The 21,619-nt window shown below is 48.7% G+C and overlaps 2 protein-coding genes across 5 annotated transcripts in view; both read right to left on the bottom strand.

Moving 5' to 3' along the window:
- LOC144934495 (zinc finger protein GLI4-like) overlaps positions 1 to 9,417 on the bottom strand; it is an 87,153-nt gene extending 77,736 nt beyond the window's left edge. For both annotated transcript variants that reach the window (XM_078860313.1, XM_078860314.1), the window contains exon 1: positions 8,739 to 9,417. The gene's annotated coding sequence lies outside the window, so the exon portion shown is untranslated. The remainder of the gene's footprint in view (positions 1 to 8,738) is intronic.
- Positions 9,418 to 13,748: 4,331 nt separating this feature from the next.
- Positions 13,749 to 20,370, bottom strand: C10H7orf57 (chromosome 10 C7orf57 homolog). 3 transcript variants are annotated; one of them, XM_078859998.1, is made up of 8 exons: positions 20,240 to 20,370; positions 19,338 to 19,399; positions 18,296 to 18,448; positions 17,661 to 17,763; positions 17,094 to 17,253; positions 16,209 to 16,312; positions 15,577 to 15,783; positions 13,749 to 14,782 (listed from the first exon to the last, which is right to left on the bottom strand). In XM_078859998.1, the coding sequence occupies exons 2-8, from the start codon at positions 19,366 to 19,368 to the stop codon at positions 14,731 to 14,733; spliced, it is 810 nt and encodes a 269-aa protein (XP_078716124.1). In that variant the 5' UTR covers positions 19,369 to 19,399; positions 20,240 to 20,370; the 3' UTR covers positions 13,749 to 14,730. The 3 variants fall into 3 exon arrangements, with proteins under 3 accessions (XP_078716124.1, XP_078716126.1, XP_078716125.1); XM_078860000.1 differs by having other exon boundaries at positions 18,296 to 18,445; XM_078859999.1 differs by lacking the exon at positions 20,240 to 20,370 and adding an exon at positions 20,182 to 20,208.
- Between the last annotated feature and the right edge of the window lie 1,249 nt (positions 20,371 to 21,619).

Here is a 21,619-nt window from a genome sequence, read left to right as displayed (position 1 = left end):
CAGGCAATTATTTAAGCAGAAAATTAAGGTCTAGACCAGGTACACATTTGCCGCAAACAACGCCTTCTAACTTGTTGCAGATGCCACCAACTGGAGCAAGCCTGACTCGAGCCATGTGTGACTCGTTCTCGGGTGGCTCCTCTGGCCCTCTGACTCTCGGGCTGGTGGAAAGACCGGTGTCAAAGTTCAGAGGTCAGGGCCTCAGCCATGAGCCAATAACTCAGGGCAGCAGTAAAAAAGAAGCTTTCATCTGGGCAGAGGTTTCAGGTCTCCATCCAGCGGGTCACATTGTCATGGCCGAGAGCAGGAAAGAAAAAACGCTGCTCCAACTACAAACTTCACGTTTCTCAAACCACAATGCGGTGGGGACTTCAGGGTCAAATTGTTACACAGTCCTGAAAGAATTTGTTAATTTCCAGATGTGTGCAAAATAAACACTTAGGAATACTGTAAACAAATAAAATGCTTCAGCCTGGTATGCAGCTAGTATTATTTCTGTTACCCTAATTTAACCAACTGGTAATCATATTAATGAGTCTTTAAATCTGCCGTACAGCGTGCATACTGGATTTTTCATGGGATGCAAGAGGCTTAATTTACGAGTTTCTTCAAATGTTATAAATAACAACATGCACAAAATATGTCCAGCACCAACAACAAAAACAAACATTTTTGCAACCTCGATTCCAAGTTCAAGAATGGCTACAAACACACTCACTCTTTCTGCCCAGCGACAAGATATTTATTCACTTTGTAAGACCATTTGGCAGGTGAACTTGGGGCCAGAATTTTTCAAATACTAGCTTGTCAAACTGTAATGCCAACCCATGGCTTGGTCAAAAAGGGGGGAGGGGGGGGGCTAACAATAAATCATCATTAGCAAACTTTCCACCTAGAGGGAGGTCTGGAATTGCCATCTCGAACGCAACCACAAATGCGTAGACATCCGACACCGTTAATTCACTTAGCAAGTGCCCTTGTTGTTCGGCGAGCTTCCTCAAGTGGATATCTCACTTCGGATCCTACTGTACGCGATCATTTCAAATGATCGTCCCGTAAAATTATCAGACGTTTTGGGTAAAAAAAAAGATACAGTTCCGTAGTTTAAAGTACGCTAATGTAAAGCTCGTTCCTGCACACTTTCGGGGTTAATAAGGTGGACACCGCAGTTGGCGCCATCACTAATTAATTTGACGCGCGAATATTTGACACGCAAAATCTGCCACTGCAGATTTGCCACAACCAAGTTCAATTCATGGACAACACTCGTTCGATTTACTCTTTTCTTGTAAGTTTAGACAATTCTCCGTGCATCTTAACCATGCATTTATGTATCATGTTGCACGCAACAGAGGGCATAATCATCATCTTCGTGGGCAATCAGCGGGTGGGACTCAAATTATAATTTGCCACTCCTTTCACCATGAGCAAAGAATACACCTCGCCACCCGTGCCCTGCTCGATGACACGGGCTGCGATTTCGACAATGAACCACGGGGCAAATGGCACTCCTCGGCCACAGAGGCATCCGACTCGACGACTGGGTAAGCGAGCGAGCGGCCTGTAACCCAGAGGTCGCAACCGGGTACCCGATACCCGTACCCTACCCGATACCCGGCTACCCGTACCCGGCCGGGAACGGGTACGGGTAGCCGTCTGCGACCCTGGTGCGGCCGGGTACGGGTAGGCCGTGAGTCACTGGTGAGTAAGCGTTTGTCACTCATTTCGGGTAGGGTACGGGTAGGGAACGGGTACCCGTACCCGGCCGGGTACGAGTACGGGTACCCATTTGCGACCCTGGTGCGGCCGGGTACGGGTACGGGTAAGGAATCAAACGCCGTTTGCGACCTCTGCTGTAACCCCACAAAACCCAAACACAAAGAGCAAAGTTGTCTGCTCGACCTTACCCCCGAGCGTACCCCACACCAACCCTCAGCCCCGTCTCCCAGCCTCGTGCACCCCAAAGAGCAATAACTCGGCTGTGCTAACCCTGCAAGGGAGGGGGCAGAGGCTGGAGCGCAGACCGGAGACGGGCGGAGGAAGTGATCTCAGATTTACTGAGCACTTGAGCGGACAAAGGCGGAGCTCAAGCAGGCTCTTTGTGGCTGCCTTCATTTCTAAAGGTTTATTTTTATTGTGCGCTTTTTTTTTACTTTATTGAACTTGGGTCGCGCTTTTCAAAACGAGCCGTTTTTTGTTTGTTTTATTTTTTTCCTCTCTTCCAAAATTGTGATTCAATCGGGAGATCACTACTAAACGAAAACAATCGCAAGGCCAACTTTAAATGCGCTTGGAAAAGTTTGCGCAGAGATGTTTGACGCGTAACCCGATACAAATTCCGTAATGTCAGCAGGGGTTTCAGAGATAAACTGACCATCTCATCCCATGCTTACCTCGCCACCAAACCGCGATGATTTAACGCAGAAAGAATGCTTTTTTTTTTCGCAAGAGCGCATATCACCACCAATACGGTCTGTCATGGAGACAAACCACAAATGTGCCACTTTGTGATGCACAACATCAGATGATGCTTTGTCCCATGGGCACGCATGCTTCTGTCATTCATCACCAAACATCCCACTGGGGAGCTTTGAGCGCAGCTTTACGTCCTGTAGGATTATCAATTCTATCAAATGGTTCAGACAAAAAGTGCAGGCATAAGTGTAGGTGCACCATCTCACTGATTGTAAGCGTTATTAATATGCAACACAGTGGGGGTGGAGTGGTTACATGGTCGTTAGCGCAATGAGCAATGAACCCGGCCACCTGAGTTCAATTCCCAGCCACGATTAACATCACTGATACCTCAGCTGATAATGGGCCGCACCCTTCACCAACCCGCACTAACCAGCGTGGTGAAGTATGGTCAAAACACCCTCATGACCGTCTCAGCATTGAGAGGCCTTCATCCAGCAGTGAACTGACAAAGGGGGATGTAAGTAAATTACACAACAAAGGGGATGTTTTATCCAGTGGGGCTGGAGCAGGTGGGCATGGTGCATAGGCGTGTTGAGCCCTTAACTAGGCTGAACAGGAGCTCCTCCTGGGATGAATTGACCTTGGGAAAGGACCATATTTTAGGGCAAACATTTACTTAACAAATATAAGCAGCACGTGTTAAATGCATTTATATATGTGGGCAGAGCAACACAGAGGTTTGGGCACTGCACTGTGAACCGTGCTGCCTTGGTTCGATTGCGGTGTTTGAGTGACTCGCAAACAAGTCCTGCGAGACCCCCATCCCTTCACAAACGTGCACTGGAGCTGCGGTGGTGACGCACGGCCAAACAACCGCCGTGATTGACACCGCACGGGGACACCTTTGTCCAGCAGGGGACTGATGAAGGATGAATACGATTGGCTAATCTGGCAACGCCACCAATACACCTCTGCTGCGAATGTAAACCATCATCGGCAGAGCACCGACTGCACACGACCAGTGAGAAAGTTGCATTTAAATGAAGAGTACCTGTACGCAGACTTTGCTCCTCCTCGACTCAGTAGGGACCATGAAAGGCACTCGAATGCAGAGGTCCTTGCCATCCCATGTGTGCGCAAGGGGCATGTGCAGCCCCTTTGTGATGCCACTGCTGGATGAGTGCCTCCCCACGCCATGCGGGTCACGGCGGTTATACGACCACACTTAACGATGGTCAGAGCGGGTGGGTCGACGGCGGGGAGCACAGAAGTGGGACCATAGAAGTACAACAACAGATTGCGCGGCACTACCCTTTGCCGCCCATCACGCAGCCCCGCAGCCCGTAACACTCGACATGCATGGAGGCCGCCCATCGACGCACTATCCAGGATCAGCCCTGCTTAGCTTCCAAGATGTGACGAGATCGGGGCGCATTCCAGGCGATCCGGTGCGCAGGCGCGCAAGGGGACACCCTAGCGAAATATCACAACAAGCTCAAGAGCACGACGGCGCGACGCAGAACTCTGTGGAACGGCGCATGACGAGCGCTCGCCGTGCCCCCCCCCCCCCCGAGTCGGGCGGCTGAACACCTGTCATCACCTCGTGGGGCTGCCACGTTGGGAGCGTGGGGGAGGGATGCGACGATGCTGCCTTTCTCATGTTTGTAATTGCACCCAGGGACAGCGTGCAAGTATCTTAATTACACTGAGCTGAAACAACATTTGGCTGCCTTTAATTCTCTCTTTCCCCCCCCACCACCACCACCCCTTGTGCAGGATGAAGCAATTTGTTGTTCGCGTGTCACGCTGCAGTGCGTGTGGGATGCGACGGCAGCTGCCTCGGCTCTTCTGGTTGTGGCGAGGTCAGGAGGAGGCCGAGGGGCAAGCGCACAGTCCTCGGAGAGCACGTTCGATCTCAGTCGCGAACCCCAACACAGAAAGTAGCAACATTTGCTGATGGCGCACGCAGCGTGTCAACGTAACCAGCGAGATGCACAACGCGTGGCTACAGCGGCCGGCCAGTTGGGACCGCAGACTCAGCATGGAGGCAGCCTGCTAAAAGCAAAGCTTATGAAAACCCAACCAGCAAAACCGAAAAGATCTGCTCAGGAATGTGAGTAATCACATGACTGCAAGCAGCCAACCAATGTCCTTATTTTAAAACCTCTGGTTTCCTGAAGGAAATAGCTCATGGAGTGTAGATCCGTGCCCTAGAAGCAAAGGAACTGCAGTGTGCAGCATGGGAACACACTTTAGGATTCAGATAGAGCTGATAAGTGCCCTAGTGTTCTGCACGCTATCGGGTTTGAGGGGGTAGAGAGTGGACGGCTGCAGACAGCAGGTTTGCCTCCTAACAAAATACGTCCATGCTGAAAGACAAGGACCGAACGGATAATGGACGTTTATTTCTTTAGCTTCCACAACCTCGCTGAAATTTGTACGAAAAATATTATTTATGAGCTAAACTAAACACTTATATCTTTCCTCAAAGGGATACATTTTTAGATAACGTATATATTTAAAACATGTTGAAGACAAACCTCCAAAAAATGAACCCTTGCTGAATCATCTCGTAACCATGGTGCAAATTTTCTAAATTAGGAAATGCGATCGCATGGATGCTGATCAGTGGCTCGCGTAAAAGTAAACCTTTTGTGAAACAATGCTTTCCGGTTCTTTTATTTCCCACGTTTTGTTTTGGGTTCTTTTTTATCGCCGACCAACAGCGCTTCGCAAGGGAAAGGCTAAACATCCTGACGGCAATGCTTTTTCTCAGACTTTAACAAAAACCTAAATATTTATGAAGCATTTCATAATTCTATCATGCTAAATATAATTGGCAAGGCTCGGCTATGATGCAGGCCCATCTACATGACCAGTGGACAGTGGTAGACCAAAGGCACAAACGTAAATGTGTGAAGCATTACTGCGGTTACCAATAACTGTTCAAGCAGAGGCCCCTTTGCAGTTACTTTGCATGCCAAGCTCACCGTTACACGTTTACATCTCGTTGTGATAATTAAAATGTATAAATTGTTTCATTTAAAGCCCTTTGCCAATTAATTGCTGGACGAAAACCTCTCTCTCGCCTGGTCGGTTACGGTGGCTGTGTGACCATACTTCATCGCTGCGGTCAGTGTGGGTTGGTGTAAGGGGTTGGGAAGTCCAGGACCAGTTCAGATATCATTACTCTGCGACTGATGATAGCCGTGGCTGGCAGTAAAACTCAGTGCAGCGTGCTAAGCACTGCACCACCACGTCACCCACTACCAAATAATAAAGAAATAAGCAGCCATGACTGCATCTCTCCACATACAAGTAAGTATATTGTATCCATTATATCCATCACGATGCCCCATGACGGTGCACGGTGGGTTTTTTTTATGAATGACGGTCAGACATGTGGCAAAATTATCGTAAATCACGAGCAACACCTGCATTTTTTATTGCAAGTTCCTAAAGCTGAGAATTCCAAAAATTGCCTGCCAATGCTGAAAAACAAGCGGGGGTTAAATGAATATCTGAGGGTAATGCAGTTGTGAAGTTGCCATCGTAAAAGCAACACAAGGCAGACGCTTGTTTCACACACACACACGCGGCCCCGCCATCGCAATGGGCCGAACAACCGCAAATCACTCTTCACACTTGTGCCAAGTTTGTAGGTCTGGGAAGCAGTTTTCCTAGCCCGATGCCTCAAGGGAAAATGGATAACACAGTTCTGAGTTTGATCGCCACTAGGCAAATTGGCGGGCGGCTGGCAGTTTGTTTCCCACCGTCGGCGTTATAATTTCTAGAAAGAACGACCAAAACGTGACGTCTGGCAAGGTTGGTGGCACACAATGTGCCTTCCAACCGCGACGCAATTCGCACATTTTAGAGAATTTTTTAAGCCAGATTCACTCCACAAATTACTACTTTGACAATTACCCGGAAACAAAAACCCAATACTGTCTGCACGATATCTAGGTCACCCTCATAAAAAGAGAAAAGTAATCCAAATTGGCCCTATTCCCTAACCCCTGGGGCCTGCCAGGTTAAATAAAGAACATTGCAGTGAACGCTACGTGTGCGCTAACGTTGCGCTTTCTGCTTCGCAGCATGCCTTTGGGTCTCCAGCGGCCCGAGAGTTTGTGGGGGGGGGGGGTAACACGGGGAGGAGGCCGAGAAGGATTGAATAAGTAAATAAATACAGAGCGAGAGAGAGAGAGGAGGGAAGGCACGGTGGTGATCCCAGGAGAGAACTGGTGGCAAAGTCAACTGAAAACGCAAACGGGTGGAGCGAAAAAACTAATAAACTCAAGCGCATCCCAAGGATGACCGAGAGCGAGACTCGACACAGTGACGAAGACAAACAGTGGCCAAGGGCGGCGTTCTGGGATTAGGGTGCCTGCATCTGCTTGTGATTACAAGACTCAAGCACAACTTGGCTCCGCCAATTGAACCGGAGTCTGATCTGGTCCTGGCTTTATTGTCCACGGCCGGGGATGGGGCGAGGGTTAGGGGATAAGGAAGGCTGTGGAGTCAAATGTGTTGAGTTACATTCGACCATCGTCTTGTTTCAAATGAGATGCCAAGAGTTTAATAAACTGCCCAATTGCAGCCTGGGCTAGCGTATCAAGTGGGAGATACAGAGATATTTTAATATATCCCTGTAATCGTAGCATTGTTAGTTATCCACATACAATGTATGTTAAACATTATAGTTTTACATATCATTGGCAGTGGTGCACAAGCACACCGTTCGGCACTATGCAGTCTCCAACTTGTATCCACTCTATCGGCCTGACCACTCTCGATAATGTGCTATGAAGAGGGGTCATTGCCCGAAACGTCGCTTATTATATACTTTCCCTTTCAAGGCCACAATGTAATTGCCAAATGTGTTGAGTTTATTATACAACTCAAGTCGGGTTTTATTTTCTCTCAAAATGTGCACTTATGCTACGAAGTATTTAAATGATTCATAATCAACGTTTTTGGGTTTAGATCGCGTTATTTACAATTTGTAAATGTTGTGGTTTCGCGCTTCAACACACCGGTGGGCTAAAGCAGTGAACTAATTTGTCTTTTGTCAACGTGACACTTTTTTACTGATTGGCCGTGTCGGGTGGTGGATGGTTACGACACATTTATAAATAACGCGATCTAAACCCAAAAACGTTGATTATGAATAATATTGGTCGCGAAAGCCTACGTGTTAAACTATTTAAATGATACACACTTAATCATTATCAATTTCGTTTTATCAAAATATCAGTTATATATTTTAAAAAATGACATTGAAACCATTACACAAGCCATCATTTCAACATCAATTTACAGAATGTGATATAAAAAAGATAAAATCACAGTACTCACAACGTCGAAACAAGATAATATCCGGCAACTATATTTTAGACGCTATTTGTTGTATCATCCCACCAATGTTGGAATCGATATCTGCAAATCTCTTCATCCGGATACAAACAAGGGCGGGCAGGCCGGCAGACACAGGGCTCGAGACGACGACGACAGTCCAACTGTGGTCGGGGTGGCTCTGCAACTTCACAGAGTGAAGCCCCGGGTGGGGATGATGGAACGGGGATGGATCATTGGACATCCATAGATTCGGCGCCCGGGGCCCCCTCACCCGTCTCTTGCTTCCACACCGATGTCCCCTTCACGTCAGCCACTTAATGGACTCCGCAGTGAGCTCGGCGCTTCCCTCGCATTTACATAGCCCCATTGTGACACTCAGAAAAGTGACAAAAAAAAACAGAAACAAGCACACACCGCCCCCCCCCTCCCCAACACGGCACGTCCCTTTGTTACTCAACACATCCCCCCCACCGCCTAACCCCGTCGCTAAACGTGGGCAGCAGCAACAAAGGCACCGCGAGTGTAAATAAATAGTGAGCTCCGAACCGCGAGTCAGACTATGTCGATATTTCCCCCCTCTCTCTCTTTCTCTCTGTTCTGACAAAGAGTCGTTGCCCGAAACGTTGGTCTACTTAGATGGGAAGCGGATCACTGACGAGGCAAGTTGGAGCACAGCGGGGTCTTTTATTTAACGAGTTGTTTATATTGCAACAAGGCACGAAGATCAGAACCATCATCAGTCTGGTGATGAATTATCAATTTAATGATCATACTTCAACGCGACTGCGTATAAATCACGCTGACGATTATCACAATATCCTCCCAGCAGACCCAAACGAGTTACTTTGCTCAGATACAAAACTCGATTTTTTTTTTACGAAATGTATATGTTCTGTGTCAATGATGAACGCGGTGTGAGCGTGGAGCTTGCGATGTGGTTGATGGTGGCAATGGTGCCTTACCTGTCCCCTCCTCGTGGGCACTGCAAACGACGACGAAGAATATGATGATGATGGACGTGGCGGAGGAAAAGAGGAGCCAACCACACCGGCAACTCCACCACCATAAAACCCCTTCTTCTCTCTCCCAATGCCTCAGCCGCAGCAAACTTCAAGCACTTGGCTAGACTCAATGAGCGCACTCATTGATCCTCATCCCCTAGCACGCGGTGTCTCGCACGGCACTCTCTCGCTGTGCCTCTCGCATTGCAGACACGCACACACACAGAGCCACACACACACACAGAGCCACCACACACACACAGAGCCACACACACACAGAGCCACACACACACAGAGACACACACACACACAGAGACACACACACAGAGACATACACACACAGAGCCACACAGAGCCACACACAGAGAGCCACACACACACAGAGCCACACACAAAACCCACCGCCCGCTTCTACACAGAGCCACGCGCAGCACTGGCAGCAGTGATAATCCTCATAACTCACGGCGCTCGCACGCACCCCCGTGTGCCGAGCGCGACACGTGGAGTTTGTAGCTTGGTCCGAAACGCTCTCCGGTATGGGAGCACTCTCTACAAAGTACTTCCACCGACCAGTCGCTTTTAATATCGCTGCCACTCCGCCTTTGCAAACTTCTCAAACTGCTCCGAGTTGACATATACCCTTCCCCGCAGTGAACAACCCCCCTGCCCACAACTACCACCACTACCATCACCACCCCCCTCCCTACCAGCCAGCCCACCCCGTCCACCCACTGTGAGATCCCGTCCTCCTCCCGTCCGCGCCACGCTTTCACCCAGAAAGCTCACTCCTCCTCTCCCTCCTCCTCCTCTCTCCCACCACCCCCACTCCCAACGCGACCTCCATCCTCCCTGCACTCCCTCTCGTCACCCTGCCCCCCATGCACACCCATCTCCTCCTCCTCCTCCCCCCCTTCCTCCATCACACAAATGCCTCCACTGCCGCCGGCACGGATATCCAAAGCCAGGACAGACACATTAGCGCCCGGACATTACGCGATTTCAAAGGGCAGCAGCAGCAGAAACGAAGCGCTTGGTCACGGGTTTGAACTCACGCTCGGATGCATGGGGTCCGTGCGTGTGTCTGGGCGTTTGTGACAGACATCTCAGCGAGTCAACCCCGTGGCACCTGGGTCTGTCCCGTGGACCCCCTGCCAGCAACGAGCCTTCGATTGTTCACGTAGACTCAAGGTGAACCTAGCCTGGCACAAGCGCCGTGGTGACATCACCGCTATTTCGTGGAGAACGGCTGTTGTCTGTATACATGTTCCATTGATTTAAAATGTTGTAACACAGTTGCTGAGCACTGGCCTAAAACATCAAACGACCAGCAATAAGTAGCACTATCATCATTCTGAATATGCGTACTGTATTCACACATGAGCGCCTGAGTCTCAACTCCCTTTCAGGAGGGTCCTGCCAATATTTCGCAGTAGGGGGCAATGTTGCTATCTTTAATGAGCAATTGAGTAATGCGGAGCTCCTCTTTCGGCAATGGGATGTTTGGCTAACACACCAGTTACATTGCATGTTTGTTTTAGTATCAACGGTGTTAGAGGTAAGAATAAACACGTACGGACTTCTTTCGCACCGCACGTAGCCAACCGTGTTAATCAGAGGTGCGAAATTGAGCAAAGTTATAAAATAACTTGGGACAAAATACGACGGGGATGGAATTCAAACGTCTCAGCGGTGGGAGGGAAGACCCAGCAAGGGAAGCGTCGTGCCCTGCAGTGCGGTTCGTGGTGGTTGGAACAGAGTAAGGATGAGACGAAACATTCAGTCTGGTAGACCAAGTCCTCAACATTGGTGGATGAATCAATGAGTTCAGTTCGTGGAGAAAGTAACCACGGCAAGAGTGACAGGGAGGTAACAGGTCGGCGGTGAGCGAGTGACTTCAGTGCATTAGTGAGTGATGGATGCTCGATCAACACAACTGCTTAACATTGAATCCTGTCCAATACGGTGTGGTAAGAAATTGGTACCCGACCCCAAATAACAGCAACAGTTTTCTAACTTGGGCAGAATTTGCGCTTTGTGTCAGTAATAATTACTCAGAGCTCCAGAAAACTTTCCAACGGAGAAGAAACCCACGCGTATTCGGTGCCCCTTTGGTCAGATTGGTAATATAACCGTGACCGGTATGATGAGATTGTTGTCCCAAGCAAATGCATGATTTTACTGTGGATAACTGGCGAATATTGTTTAACTATGATGATAGGAAGCGTGGAATTGCCAGTCTTGAGTGAATTTCGAAACAACACACGCGCACAAAGAAGCAACGCATGGTTTTCCGAGCCGTGCAATGTTTCCGTTGTGATTGGGTTTCTCGTCATTTACAGATGTGATTGTTTACTTGGGCCACGTTTACGGGCCCCATCGTGTAGAGAAGTCGGGACCCTCCATATGGTTCCCAGAGGCAGACTTTGCAGCGTTAAACATTGGTGACTAAACTGTGCTGATGAGTCCTAACGAAGACAAAAACGGGTCCGCAGTTGTCTCTCACTTGCTGAAGTTATTTGCTCAAAACTTATTTGACGTGTCACGTAAGACCAGAGGACCACGATACGGGTATTTAGTAAACGCTCATGATTTTGCATAATGCACAATGGCTGAGAGCTGTTCATCATATTATATATGTAACGTTTACGAATATATAACTTGCAACCCTACATCAAACACCACTGTAGGACGAAAGCCCTCCTCCCCACGTCGTGACCATCTACTTCAACACGCTGGTCAGTTTCGGGTTTGTGACTGGAAGAAGCTGGGCCAGACCCATTCGAATATCAGTCGCCACTTGCCGTGGGTCTATTGCATTCAGTACACGTGGCTTTAAAACTAGGCTGCATCACCAACGACCGTGCGTCAATCAAATTAAACGTTATCCCGTATTATCCGGACCACAAGAAGCTGCTTTGGAGGAAGACGGAACCCCGAAAGTGCGGATGGGGTGTCAATTGAGTTAAGCGCTCGGTAACGCACTTCACCTACCGGATTATAAGAACACGCACTTGAAACTCTTGCTTTATAATAGGTGGGGGGGGGGTCTTATAATCGAATAATACTGTAGACATAGTGTGCCATTTCACGTGTGCATGAAGTTTACTGTGTCTATTCTGCACACACAAACTCACGTGATGATGCAGCGTGTACATTACTGGTGTCTGTCCAGCCTCCATACGATCGAACTTCTTCTCATCATTTGCAGAATCCGTTAGAATTGGGGTTGAACTGAACGTAAACTGAAAAGAGGGGGGGGGGGGGCCGCACATTCCAGCGAGCACGCTAAGACGCCGCGTGGTTTCGCAAATCCATCACGGCCTCTTGTTCCCCACCTTTGGTCACGGCGGCTCCTTCTCAGTGGGGCAGGTACGTGGGGGGGCATTCATCACGGCCCGACGCCTACCCGCCCCCTGTGCTACTCACCCAACCACCACCAACCCCCCCCCACCATCACCACCCCACCACCACCAACCCCCCCCCACCATCACACCACCCCCCACCACCATCACCCCCGCCCCACCACCACCAACCCCCACCACCACCATCACCACCCCCACCACCATCACCACCCCCCACCACCACCAACCCCCACCACCACCAACCCCCACCACCATCACCACCCCCCACCACCATCACCACCCCCCATCACCACCCCCCACCACCAACCCCATCCCCTCGGGCGGCGCGACCCCCACGGGATGACAATGCTTTGTTTGGCTTCGTCTCGTACAATTGTCTTCTTTGTCGCCGTTATATCCTAAAATTGTGCTGTAAAATTACGTATTCTAATAATTATATGATAATAATCGTGGGTGGAGTTGTGGTGGGGGGGGGGGGCACGTGGGAGCAACGCACTCCCCCAAACTGGACACCTTAATTTATTTTCAGTAGTTTACAATTAAGAGAATAAATTATATTCTCCCTCGATTCCAAATGTAAGGGACAAAGCAAACTCCTGCTACCCGCCCCCAAATATAGAAGTCAAACTCCGCCTATGATAATCATAATGAACGCCTAGATAGTAACGTCATTCGTGCAAACTGCATCTCGCAGCGCGACGCAATCTGCAAACAAGGTGGTGCATATATGTCCAGATGTGTTTTTCAGCCAATTACTGGGCGTTGATACGATGCTATATCGGTGTCACGTCGCGGCACCGCACAATGAAATGCTGTGACATCTATTTGTAACGTTGTGGTCGCGGGCAGTGCCCAACTACCTCGTGTCAGAGAACGGCTTCAGACGATGGCGTCAGTCATGGAACTACTCTTGAAGTCACTTCAATCAGCCTCTTCATCCAGCCACGGGGCAAGCCTCGCGTTTGTTGATCGGCAATCAGAGCTAGCTTTACAACTGGTGTTGGACAACAATGCACACACTGCCCCGATATGCATATATAGTAAAAGATAACATTCTATGGCTACGTCTCATAAACAATACATTTTGCTCCGAGAGTCAAGTGCCCAACATCTTTGCCGAATGAAATCTATTTTTTGCCAGGCAGTGTTAATGATACGCTTTTAAAACGTTGTACAACACTGGCAATGCAGTAAATGTTTGTATTTATATTTTAATGGGATTGCCTCAACATTTAATAACGTGGCTCTATAACAATATAAAAACTTAGTGGTTTCTATATATCAAAACAAGACTTCACACGTCGCGGTATTTGCATACATTTTATTTTTGGACTTTTTAACGTAACATACTTGTTGTTATAGTTGTGTTATACAGTAACATACTAAACATAGCTTTAAAAATCTTTGATTAAAAAAAAATTTTACATTAAATATTTTACAGCATATGTCGTACAGTATTTGTCATAACATCCATAGGTGGCAAAGTGGCTAACAAGCTACCAAGGCTTGAGCCCCCTCGAACCCGTTCACCAGCTCCAGCATTCACACAGCCTCTAACCACGCGGTCCGGCTTGCGACAACCTCGCACTCTCGATTTTTGGACATTTAATTTTCAAATAAATTTTATCTGCCCCCCAAATAGTTTTCACCTGCCACCTAAAAAAACACGCGTGTGCTTAACTCAGAAATGTAATTAAATGCTTTGCGTGGGTATTGGTGATGAAATTGAATAAAGTTATCCTAAGCAACTCAACGCGTTTTAACATGATGTCTTACGGTGCCAATGGCGCGTGCCATGAAATGAGTTGGACAATTTTATTAGCACCTTTAAACAAGCACAATGACCATGGAAACAACGTTGTTGAGTTAAGAAACCTGTGTGCAGTCACGCTTGGGTGCTGCGCGCAACTGGGTGTGCTAGCGTGAACCGATAAGTGCTCTGAGCAGATGGCAAAGCTGGTGCCTATATCCAACAAAGATTTCCACTTTCCAAAAACATTCTAGGCGAGGTCACTTCGGGTGGAGAGGTCACACTGGTTTAGCTACTTTTTTGTTTGTTGAATATTGTGACTTATCAACATCGTTACGTGCACTCTATTACATCATCATTGTCTGATAGATGCGGTCTTCTGGATAAATGGAACATTTTTCACCCATAAAATTTGCCCATCCCATCGAAAGTTATTCCACGTGCATTACGGGTTCAGCACGTCATGTGTTTCATTCGGGAAGTGGTGCATTAACAAGGCACGCGCGTATACATGTGTGTTCGGTGTTTCATCCGACCGGCGGGATGATTAATTCCACCTGAAGGATTAGCACGTGGGGTGTTGTTTTATTCATTACCTCCGTACCTTCGTAAGCCAAGTCATGTGAAGACGGCCACACAGACAAGGTGCCGTAAAGTTGTGCTCTAGCCCCGCCTGCCGGTAAAAAGCCTCACACTGCCTCGAAAGGGGGCTCGCTCATAAACACAACACAACCTGGAGCGAGCGCGCAGTCCCAATGCGGCATGTATGGTCGCTACGTGGCGCAAGGAATGCAGGTCGGGGGGACAGCTCCGTCTGCCATGGAGCTGGGAGTCGTGTAGCTTAGAATGTGGGCCCGGCACTGCGGCTCCCATATCTCTTCACCAAGTCATTCCTGCTTGACACAAAGGAAGACGCGAATGTGAGCACAAGAGCACAATGTACGTCGCAGCATCACACACTGCACGTGACGTGAATACTTAGCAAAGCATTATAAAGACGGAAGTGTGACTCCGAGTTGCAGTTTTCCTGTAACACATTCCTGCGGAGGGAGCTGGTAGGAACGTTGGGTTGCTCGGTCAATGGCCAGGGTCAACGGCGGCGTGGTGTATTCTGCAAATATGCCCGACTGTGAGGGCGGGCACAAGCCGGCGTGAGTAGGTTAAACGTTGAGTTTTATAAGGGCACCACGGGGTGACCAGCCCCTCCCCACCCAGCCCCACCCCCCACCCAGCCCCATCCTCCCCACCCAGCCCCTCCCCACCCAGCCCCACCCTCCCCACCCAGCCCCTCCCCACCCAGCCCCTCCCTCCCCACCCAGCCCCTCCCTGCACGACGGACACAATAATCCCCTGTGGGCTGGTGTAACTAGGTTCCTACCAGTAAAATATATTTAACCTAAGCTTCATGTTGTATATTATTAAGTCACTCCGATATAAGTAATTGTGCAAAAGCAGTAATATAAAATAAAATCTAGGCATGAATGGAATAATTTCTCTCTCAGCACAATTAAAAGTTAGAATCCTAACACCTTCTCATTCACTCATGCAGACAAGCAGGTACCTGGCATTTATTCCATCCCCACCGTTCGTGAGAAGAAAATGCCACCACCCGCTTCCTCTCGTGGCCTCATTATTGGCACTCCAGCTCTTGTACCATCCTGTACCAACACCTGCCTTGTATACGCACCTCTTGAGATCATCGTCACCCTTGGCCTGCTCCGCTCCCTTGGGGGAGGCTGGATCGGTGGCCCACGGTCGCTCCGTGTTTCCACCCTGGGACGAAAGGGCTTCCGACTCCTTCGCAACGCTCTGGTGCGGAGCCGAGTCACCCGTGTAGCCAAAACTCATCAGCGTCCACATGTTGGTCTCCTCTCTCTGCCGTCTGGGCATGGCACTACAAAGCAAGACAAGTCAAATTGACAACAGTGACATGGCATGGTTGGCATGGGTCATGGTGCAGGGGCCGAAATAGAGCATCCTGTCCAATTTCACTCCCCCCTACTTCATAGCCCAGGGCCTGAGCCCTTCCGGCTTGTGAGTCCTGGTCTATTTGTACCGCCTGCACACTTAATAGCGACAACGCTGCTGGACAAAATGGCTTAAACACCACCTTGGAGATTTGTCCGTTGACTTTGGCGATTTGTTTGACACGTTTTTTTTGGCAAATGCCAATGTGCAGCTCGGGCCCATGCTCAGCTGAGCATTGAGCATTGCTTATCGCTGCAGTGTGTCCATTGATTGAAGGCAGAGTTTACGGTAATAACGGTGCTGGAGTTTTGTTTCTCTCACTCACATTTCACTTTATCATCCCAATCTTACTTGGATTTCAGGGGAGGTGGTTTCCCCTCGAATGCATGTGTTGTTGAGACTGTATTCTCCGGAATGGAGCTGATGCTCCCACTCCTTTCATTGGCACTTCCAACCTTTGGCATCACAGACAGAACGAACCCTGCATTACTTCCAAACGTAGCACTGCACACCCGTGTGTATGATTCATGTGTATGATTCACGTGTTAATTTCTCGACAGCAATGGGTGATGTTTGTGACCATAAGCTCAGTTCTCCCATGATAACGTGCGTGTCACGTGACATCACCATGCTGCATGTTTAGTGCACACAGCCTTGTTTTAGACCACCTAACATTGTCTTTGAAGTCACTCTTTGGGTGTATTTATTTTCCAGTGTGCAGTGATTCTTCTGTTTAAAGAGTTCCTCATTGTTTACAGAACGTGACAGAGACTAGTTTAATTCACATGTTGGTGGATAGTCATCTAAGTCTGACCGGTGTCGATCTTTGTACAACACACGTTGTAATGCACCCAATGAGCACTCTGCCAAGTTTAAACGGTACTCACCAGTTCTGTCAATCACATCCATGTGTGTTTTTTAAATACTATGCTTCCAACATGACTTTGCATTAATATTTACTCAAATGACAGCACTATTTATAGCTCATCCGTATTTACTTCAATTGACTAAAACAATTACAGCTATTCAGCGCTGATTCTATTTATGAGTTTATTATTTATTTTGTTATCGCTCTTGTTCACCCAGGAAAGCCTCACGGGAGGGTCCTGCCAAGTTTTCACAGTAGGGGGCGATGTTGCTGCTGCAGTGTATTCCCAATTGGGCAATTTGCAGGCAATATTTAGTACCATTTGGACGTTTATCTAACACCAAATAATATAATACAACCTCCCATACCCCGTGAGTCGTTAGCTTATCCGCGCCTGGCGTCTGCTGACGCAGAGACACAGGGTCGGTGGCAAAAGGCGCCTCCCTCGTCATGTACTTGGCCTTGATGTCACTCCAGTTCAGATTCTCCTGCGCAGGGATTGCCATTGCCCTGGCAGTTACGGATGTTCTAAACAAACAAAAAAACAAGACAAAAGTATGCAACCTATTTAGAAACGATCCCGTTTTATGTGGAAAATGTAATACATTGTACAGCCATGGATACAATTGTGACCCAGCAATTAGGCTTTTAAAATCCCAACATCAAAATGTCACAACACAGTGGCCTGGAAATATATATTCGATCACAAACCACGTGATGAATTAAGAACTATAAATCTCGTAAAGATAATGTGAGCCAACCTGCAGTATAAAGTTGTCATGATATTAGGGACTTACCATGACAACTGGCCATGATAAAAGGTTTTCCCAACTTATCGACTAACACTAAAACAAAGGGATATTTGCCAATACACAAATACATTTTATGCTTGGGTACTCGTCATTTTTCCTAACTTGTTCATAATCTTATCTTACTCCTGTCCACTGCGAGTTGGCGGGTTATGATTCAGCCAGCCCGGCCGGTTGTATGGAACGGATGGGTCAGCCTCTCCTGAGTTGTCCGGCATCTTGAGCAGATCTGTGGCCAATGAGAGTAGCAAAGTAGCAATACAATTTCACGATTAACTCTGCTATTATATAGATTTTTTTGGTTATTTTTCGATAATTATGTCGTATATCAAACAAGCAGTGGCGACTAATGCCACTCCCTATTTACTTAGATAATCTCCAATTAGTCTCAAGACTCTTAAAGAAGGGCCCTGCAATACGATGTCTGGCCAAATCCATTTGAAATATAATTTTGCATGTTGGAGGAATTGCATCCAGGGAATGCCGATACATCTGAGAGGACAACTCTCAATGGTCTGTACACATTCATTAATGAACCCACTTTGCTGTACTGCCATCTGCTGGTCACCTCACAAATGAGGAGTAACGGCAAATGAGTGATCCCACCAATCGTTTCCTGAGTGCACCACGAGACATCAACCTTTGCTGAAGTTGTACATATTTAAGGTGGCCATGCAGCACACGAGGGAAATGACAAATAAGCCTCTGCCGTGGCACCATTATAAATGGGCCCCGTTTGCCACCTGAACCTTGACGCTCACCGCGCTGGCCGCCTTGCCTTGCCAGCTTCACGTAATCGGATTCGGGTTCCCCGATGGGCCCGCGCCTGTGCCTCACGACTCCAAGATCCTGTGCTCCTGCCTCTGGGTCGTCAATCCCACCGATGGCACCCAGCGATAACTCACTTCTACCTGCTTGGGGGGGGGGGCACAACACAAGTTAGGTTGGTGGTGAGGGTTGGTGATGGTAGTGGCAGTTGCTCGAGGGGGCCGAGAGAAGAGGAAGACAACGCGACCACAGCTCCACCGTGCTCTGCATCCGACAGTGGCTATCAGTGGTGTGGCGTGGTTGGCATGGGCCCTGGCGTAATTAAATAAATGAGCCCCCCTCCTGTCCAATTTCCCCCCGTCTTTGTAGTTTGGCATGTGGGCCCTTCCGTCATCGCCTTCACACTCGATGACTACGCCACTGGCGGTTAGGTTTGTATTCATGCTGCAGTAGCATTGCTGGAGAGTGTGCATGAAAAACAGTAATTTGTTTACTCAGTAAAGCTTCACTGAGTCTGTAGAGTTTTTTTTTTGTCTGGAGGGTCCTGCTTTGAATGCTTGGTCAGTTTCTTTAGGAGTACTTATTTTCATGCGGCAAGAGACGGTTGCAACCGGAGAACACCGATAAGTACTCTGGGAAGGCACTCAAACTGCACAGATTTTCAACATCACTGCAAAGAGTGTCTCACATGAATGAGCTCAATGAGCTGTTGGGTTACAAGCATGCCGTCCTGGCCACACCGTAATGCATCAACAATACACTGGCAACCCTCCATAAGATGAACTTTAAGGCGTCAAAAGTTTTCAAGAAAGCCGTCCCTTGGTGTGGACCAATCAGTTTCAAGGACAATGCATATATTATCATAGTATGTTTTTGTTTGCATTTTGACTGCAAGTATTGTGGTTAATGCAGACATGAATCCTTGTAAAAAGGTTTCAGTTTTGTTGCCAGAAAAAAGGGGGAAACCCTTATTATTACGTCAAAAGTTTATTAAAAGTGTTTGACCATGTCACAGGTGCTGCGAAGATGTCTAACCTGCATTCTGTGACCGCTCTGCAGGCATCATGAACACTCACGGATCTGTAACACACACGGATCTGTAACACACACACAGCACGCAATTACTATGCATCATCCATGGTCAATCCACTGCTGGATGAAGGCCTCCCCAAGCCCCCAGCACCGACATCTCTCGCGATCAGGCGATGATACCACCTAGCACATCCATACCACACGATGCATGGCTCCATCTCTCAGGTGGTCATCTTCTCTGATGGTTTACTTGGCTGCCAATCCGTTGCGCAATTATTGCAAACACCCAATTGATCTTCAAAACTCCACACATTACATAACTGTAACATGCATGCACACACATGTCGATATAATATATATTCACAATCACACTCACACAAATGCAAAGACCCCCCCATATAGCCTTAAGAGACGGATGGTGAGAGGCCAGCACCACGCCCGGCCGCCTTTGTCTCCCCAGTGGTAATGTTGACACACCGCACCAGGAACTCATTTGAGGCTGAGTCGACCTAGGGGAGGCCCAGCACCGGTTCAGATAATTTCTCACTTGTTTCTGGAATCGAAGCAGTTACACACGGCTATGTAAATTAAGTGTATATATATAGTGCCTTATATACTCTACAATGTGCACAACGTTACAGCACTAATGCCAATCTAAATCCCCGACGCTTTGCAGCATATCTCTCTGCTCTGAAGAAGGGCCATTCACCCGAAACGTCGCCACTAACATCGACAGCACACTGTACATGATTCTGACGACTGTGAAATGTGTTGGGTTCGCGCAGCCGCTCTCAACGTTAACGCGGTCTGTCGCATCGACATCGCTTTGCCGCGTTACAACATTTACATCAATCGTGCCCCCGACAGATGAGCCAAGAGCCACTGGCGTGGTGAAGGCGACTCGCCTGCGATGGAAGTCGACACGATGAAGTCGCACGCGAGAAAGTCGCACGCGATAAAGAAGGTTGCTGAGGATCTGTAACCTGCGACTCGTGGTCTCGAACCGCTCAACCGTCTGTGTTGTCGTCGCTGGTTGCCGTGGAGACGGCGTGGGTTGTGGTGGGGGAGGGGGTGGGGGTGGCGTGGGTGGGGGGGGGGTGGTGTGGGGGGTTGGGGGGGTGGTGGGGGGGGTGGTGGTGGAGGGTGTAGGTGGGGAGTTAGGTGGTGGGGGGTGTAGGTGGTGGGGGGTAGGTGGTGAGGGGGGGTAGGTGGTGGGGGTGTAGGTGGTGGGGGGTAGGTGGTGAGGGGGGGGTAGGTGGTGAGGGGGGGGGTAGGTGGTGAGGGGGGGGTAGGTGGTGGGGGTGTAGGTGGTGGGGGGTAGGTGGTGAGGGGGGGTAGGTGGTGGGGGGTGTAGGTGGGGGGTGTATGTGGTGGGGGGGGGGTGTAGGTGGTGGGGGGTGTAGGTGGGGGGGTATAGGTGGGGGGGGGTGTAGGTGGGGGGTGTAGGTGGGGGGGTGTATGTGGTGGGGTGTATGTGGTGGGAGGGTGTAGGTGGGGGGCTGTATGTGGTGGGGGGTAGGTGGTGGGCCTGGCACAAGCGTCGTGGTGACGTCACCGCCACTTAGTGGCGAATGGCGGTTGTTGGTTGTTGGTGGGGGGGGGGTGTAGGTGGGGGGGGGCTTCTCGCGCCACCGAGCGCGGGCTCAGTGCCGCCCGGGGCGGTGACCCTGGCGAGTTGAGGGCCTCCAAGTGGCGCCCGCGTGGCGCTGACGCACCTGAGATTCGGAATCTTTATTTAGACTGCAGGAGGAATCCGATGAGCTATAAAGCTCTTTTTTTCCACAAATGTCCAATCACGGGGCGGGGTCAGAACGTTACGACAACAACAAAAATACAAACAACACGATAGCAGATGCAAAGTATAGGAAACAACAAATATATAATTAAAACTAAACTCTTTTTTGTTATCTTATCAAGTAAAGGCCACTGAGCTATTGTCTTCTTTTTCAGAAGCGACCTGGCCACAAATGATGATTAGATGCTTTCAGTATTTTGGTTAAAACGAGGTGCATGAGAAGTCTAAACACCGAGGAGGGTGAGTTGCGTTTTCACGAGTGGGTTTAACTTGAGCTGGCACACCCAACACATGTCAGAAGTAACAACAAAAACAACTGTTAATGTCCAGCAAAGAAGCAAATAGAAATCGGAAACAAAAACAACTGTGCCACGTGACAAATCAAAAATGTTTACAAACATGTAAGTCAGTGTTAAGTAAAATACATTCTCTCGAATGTATGTCGGCTCAGACACGTTCTTATTTTAAATAGGAACATAGTAAAATTACG

This window comes from Lampetra fluviatilis, chromosome 10, assembly GCF_964198595.1.
Source record: "Lampetra fluviatilis chromosome 10, kcLamFluv1.1, whole genome shotgun sequence".
Lineage (NCBI taxonomy): Eukaryota > Metazoa > Chordata > Hyperoartia > Petromyzontiformes > Petromyzontidae > Lampetra > Lampetra fluviatilis.
The sequence above is the reverse complement of the archived record's forward strand: the minus strand, read 5'-3'. Positions and strand labels throughout refer to the sequence as shown.

Bases quoted from the DNA above. Each gene is read 5' to 3' on its own strand.
- C10H7orf57 (XM_078859998.1), bottom strand. From the start codon at position 19,368: ATGATGCCTGCAGAGCGGTCACAGAATGCAG. The intron at 17,254-17,660 runs GTAAGATAAGAT...TTGTTTGTTTAG, and splicing joins CCAACTCGCAGTGGACAGGA to AACATCCGTAACTGCCAGGG. The intron at 15,784-16,208 runs GTAAGATTGGGA...CTTGCTTTGTAG, and splicing joins CCACCTCCCCTGAAATCCAA to TGCCATGCCCAGACGGCAGA.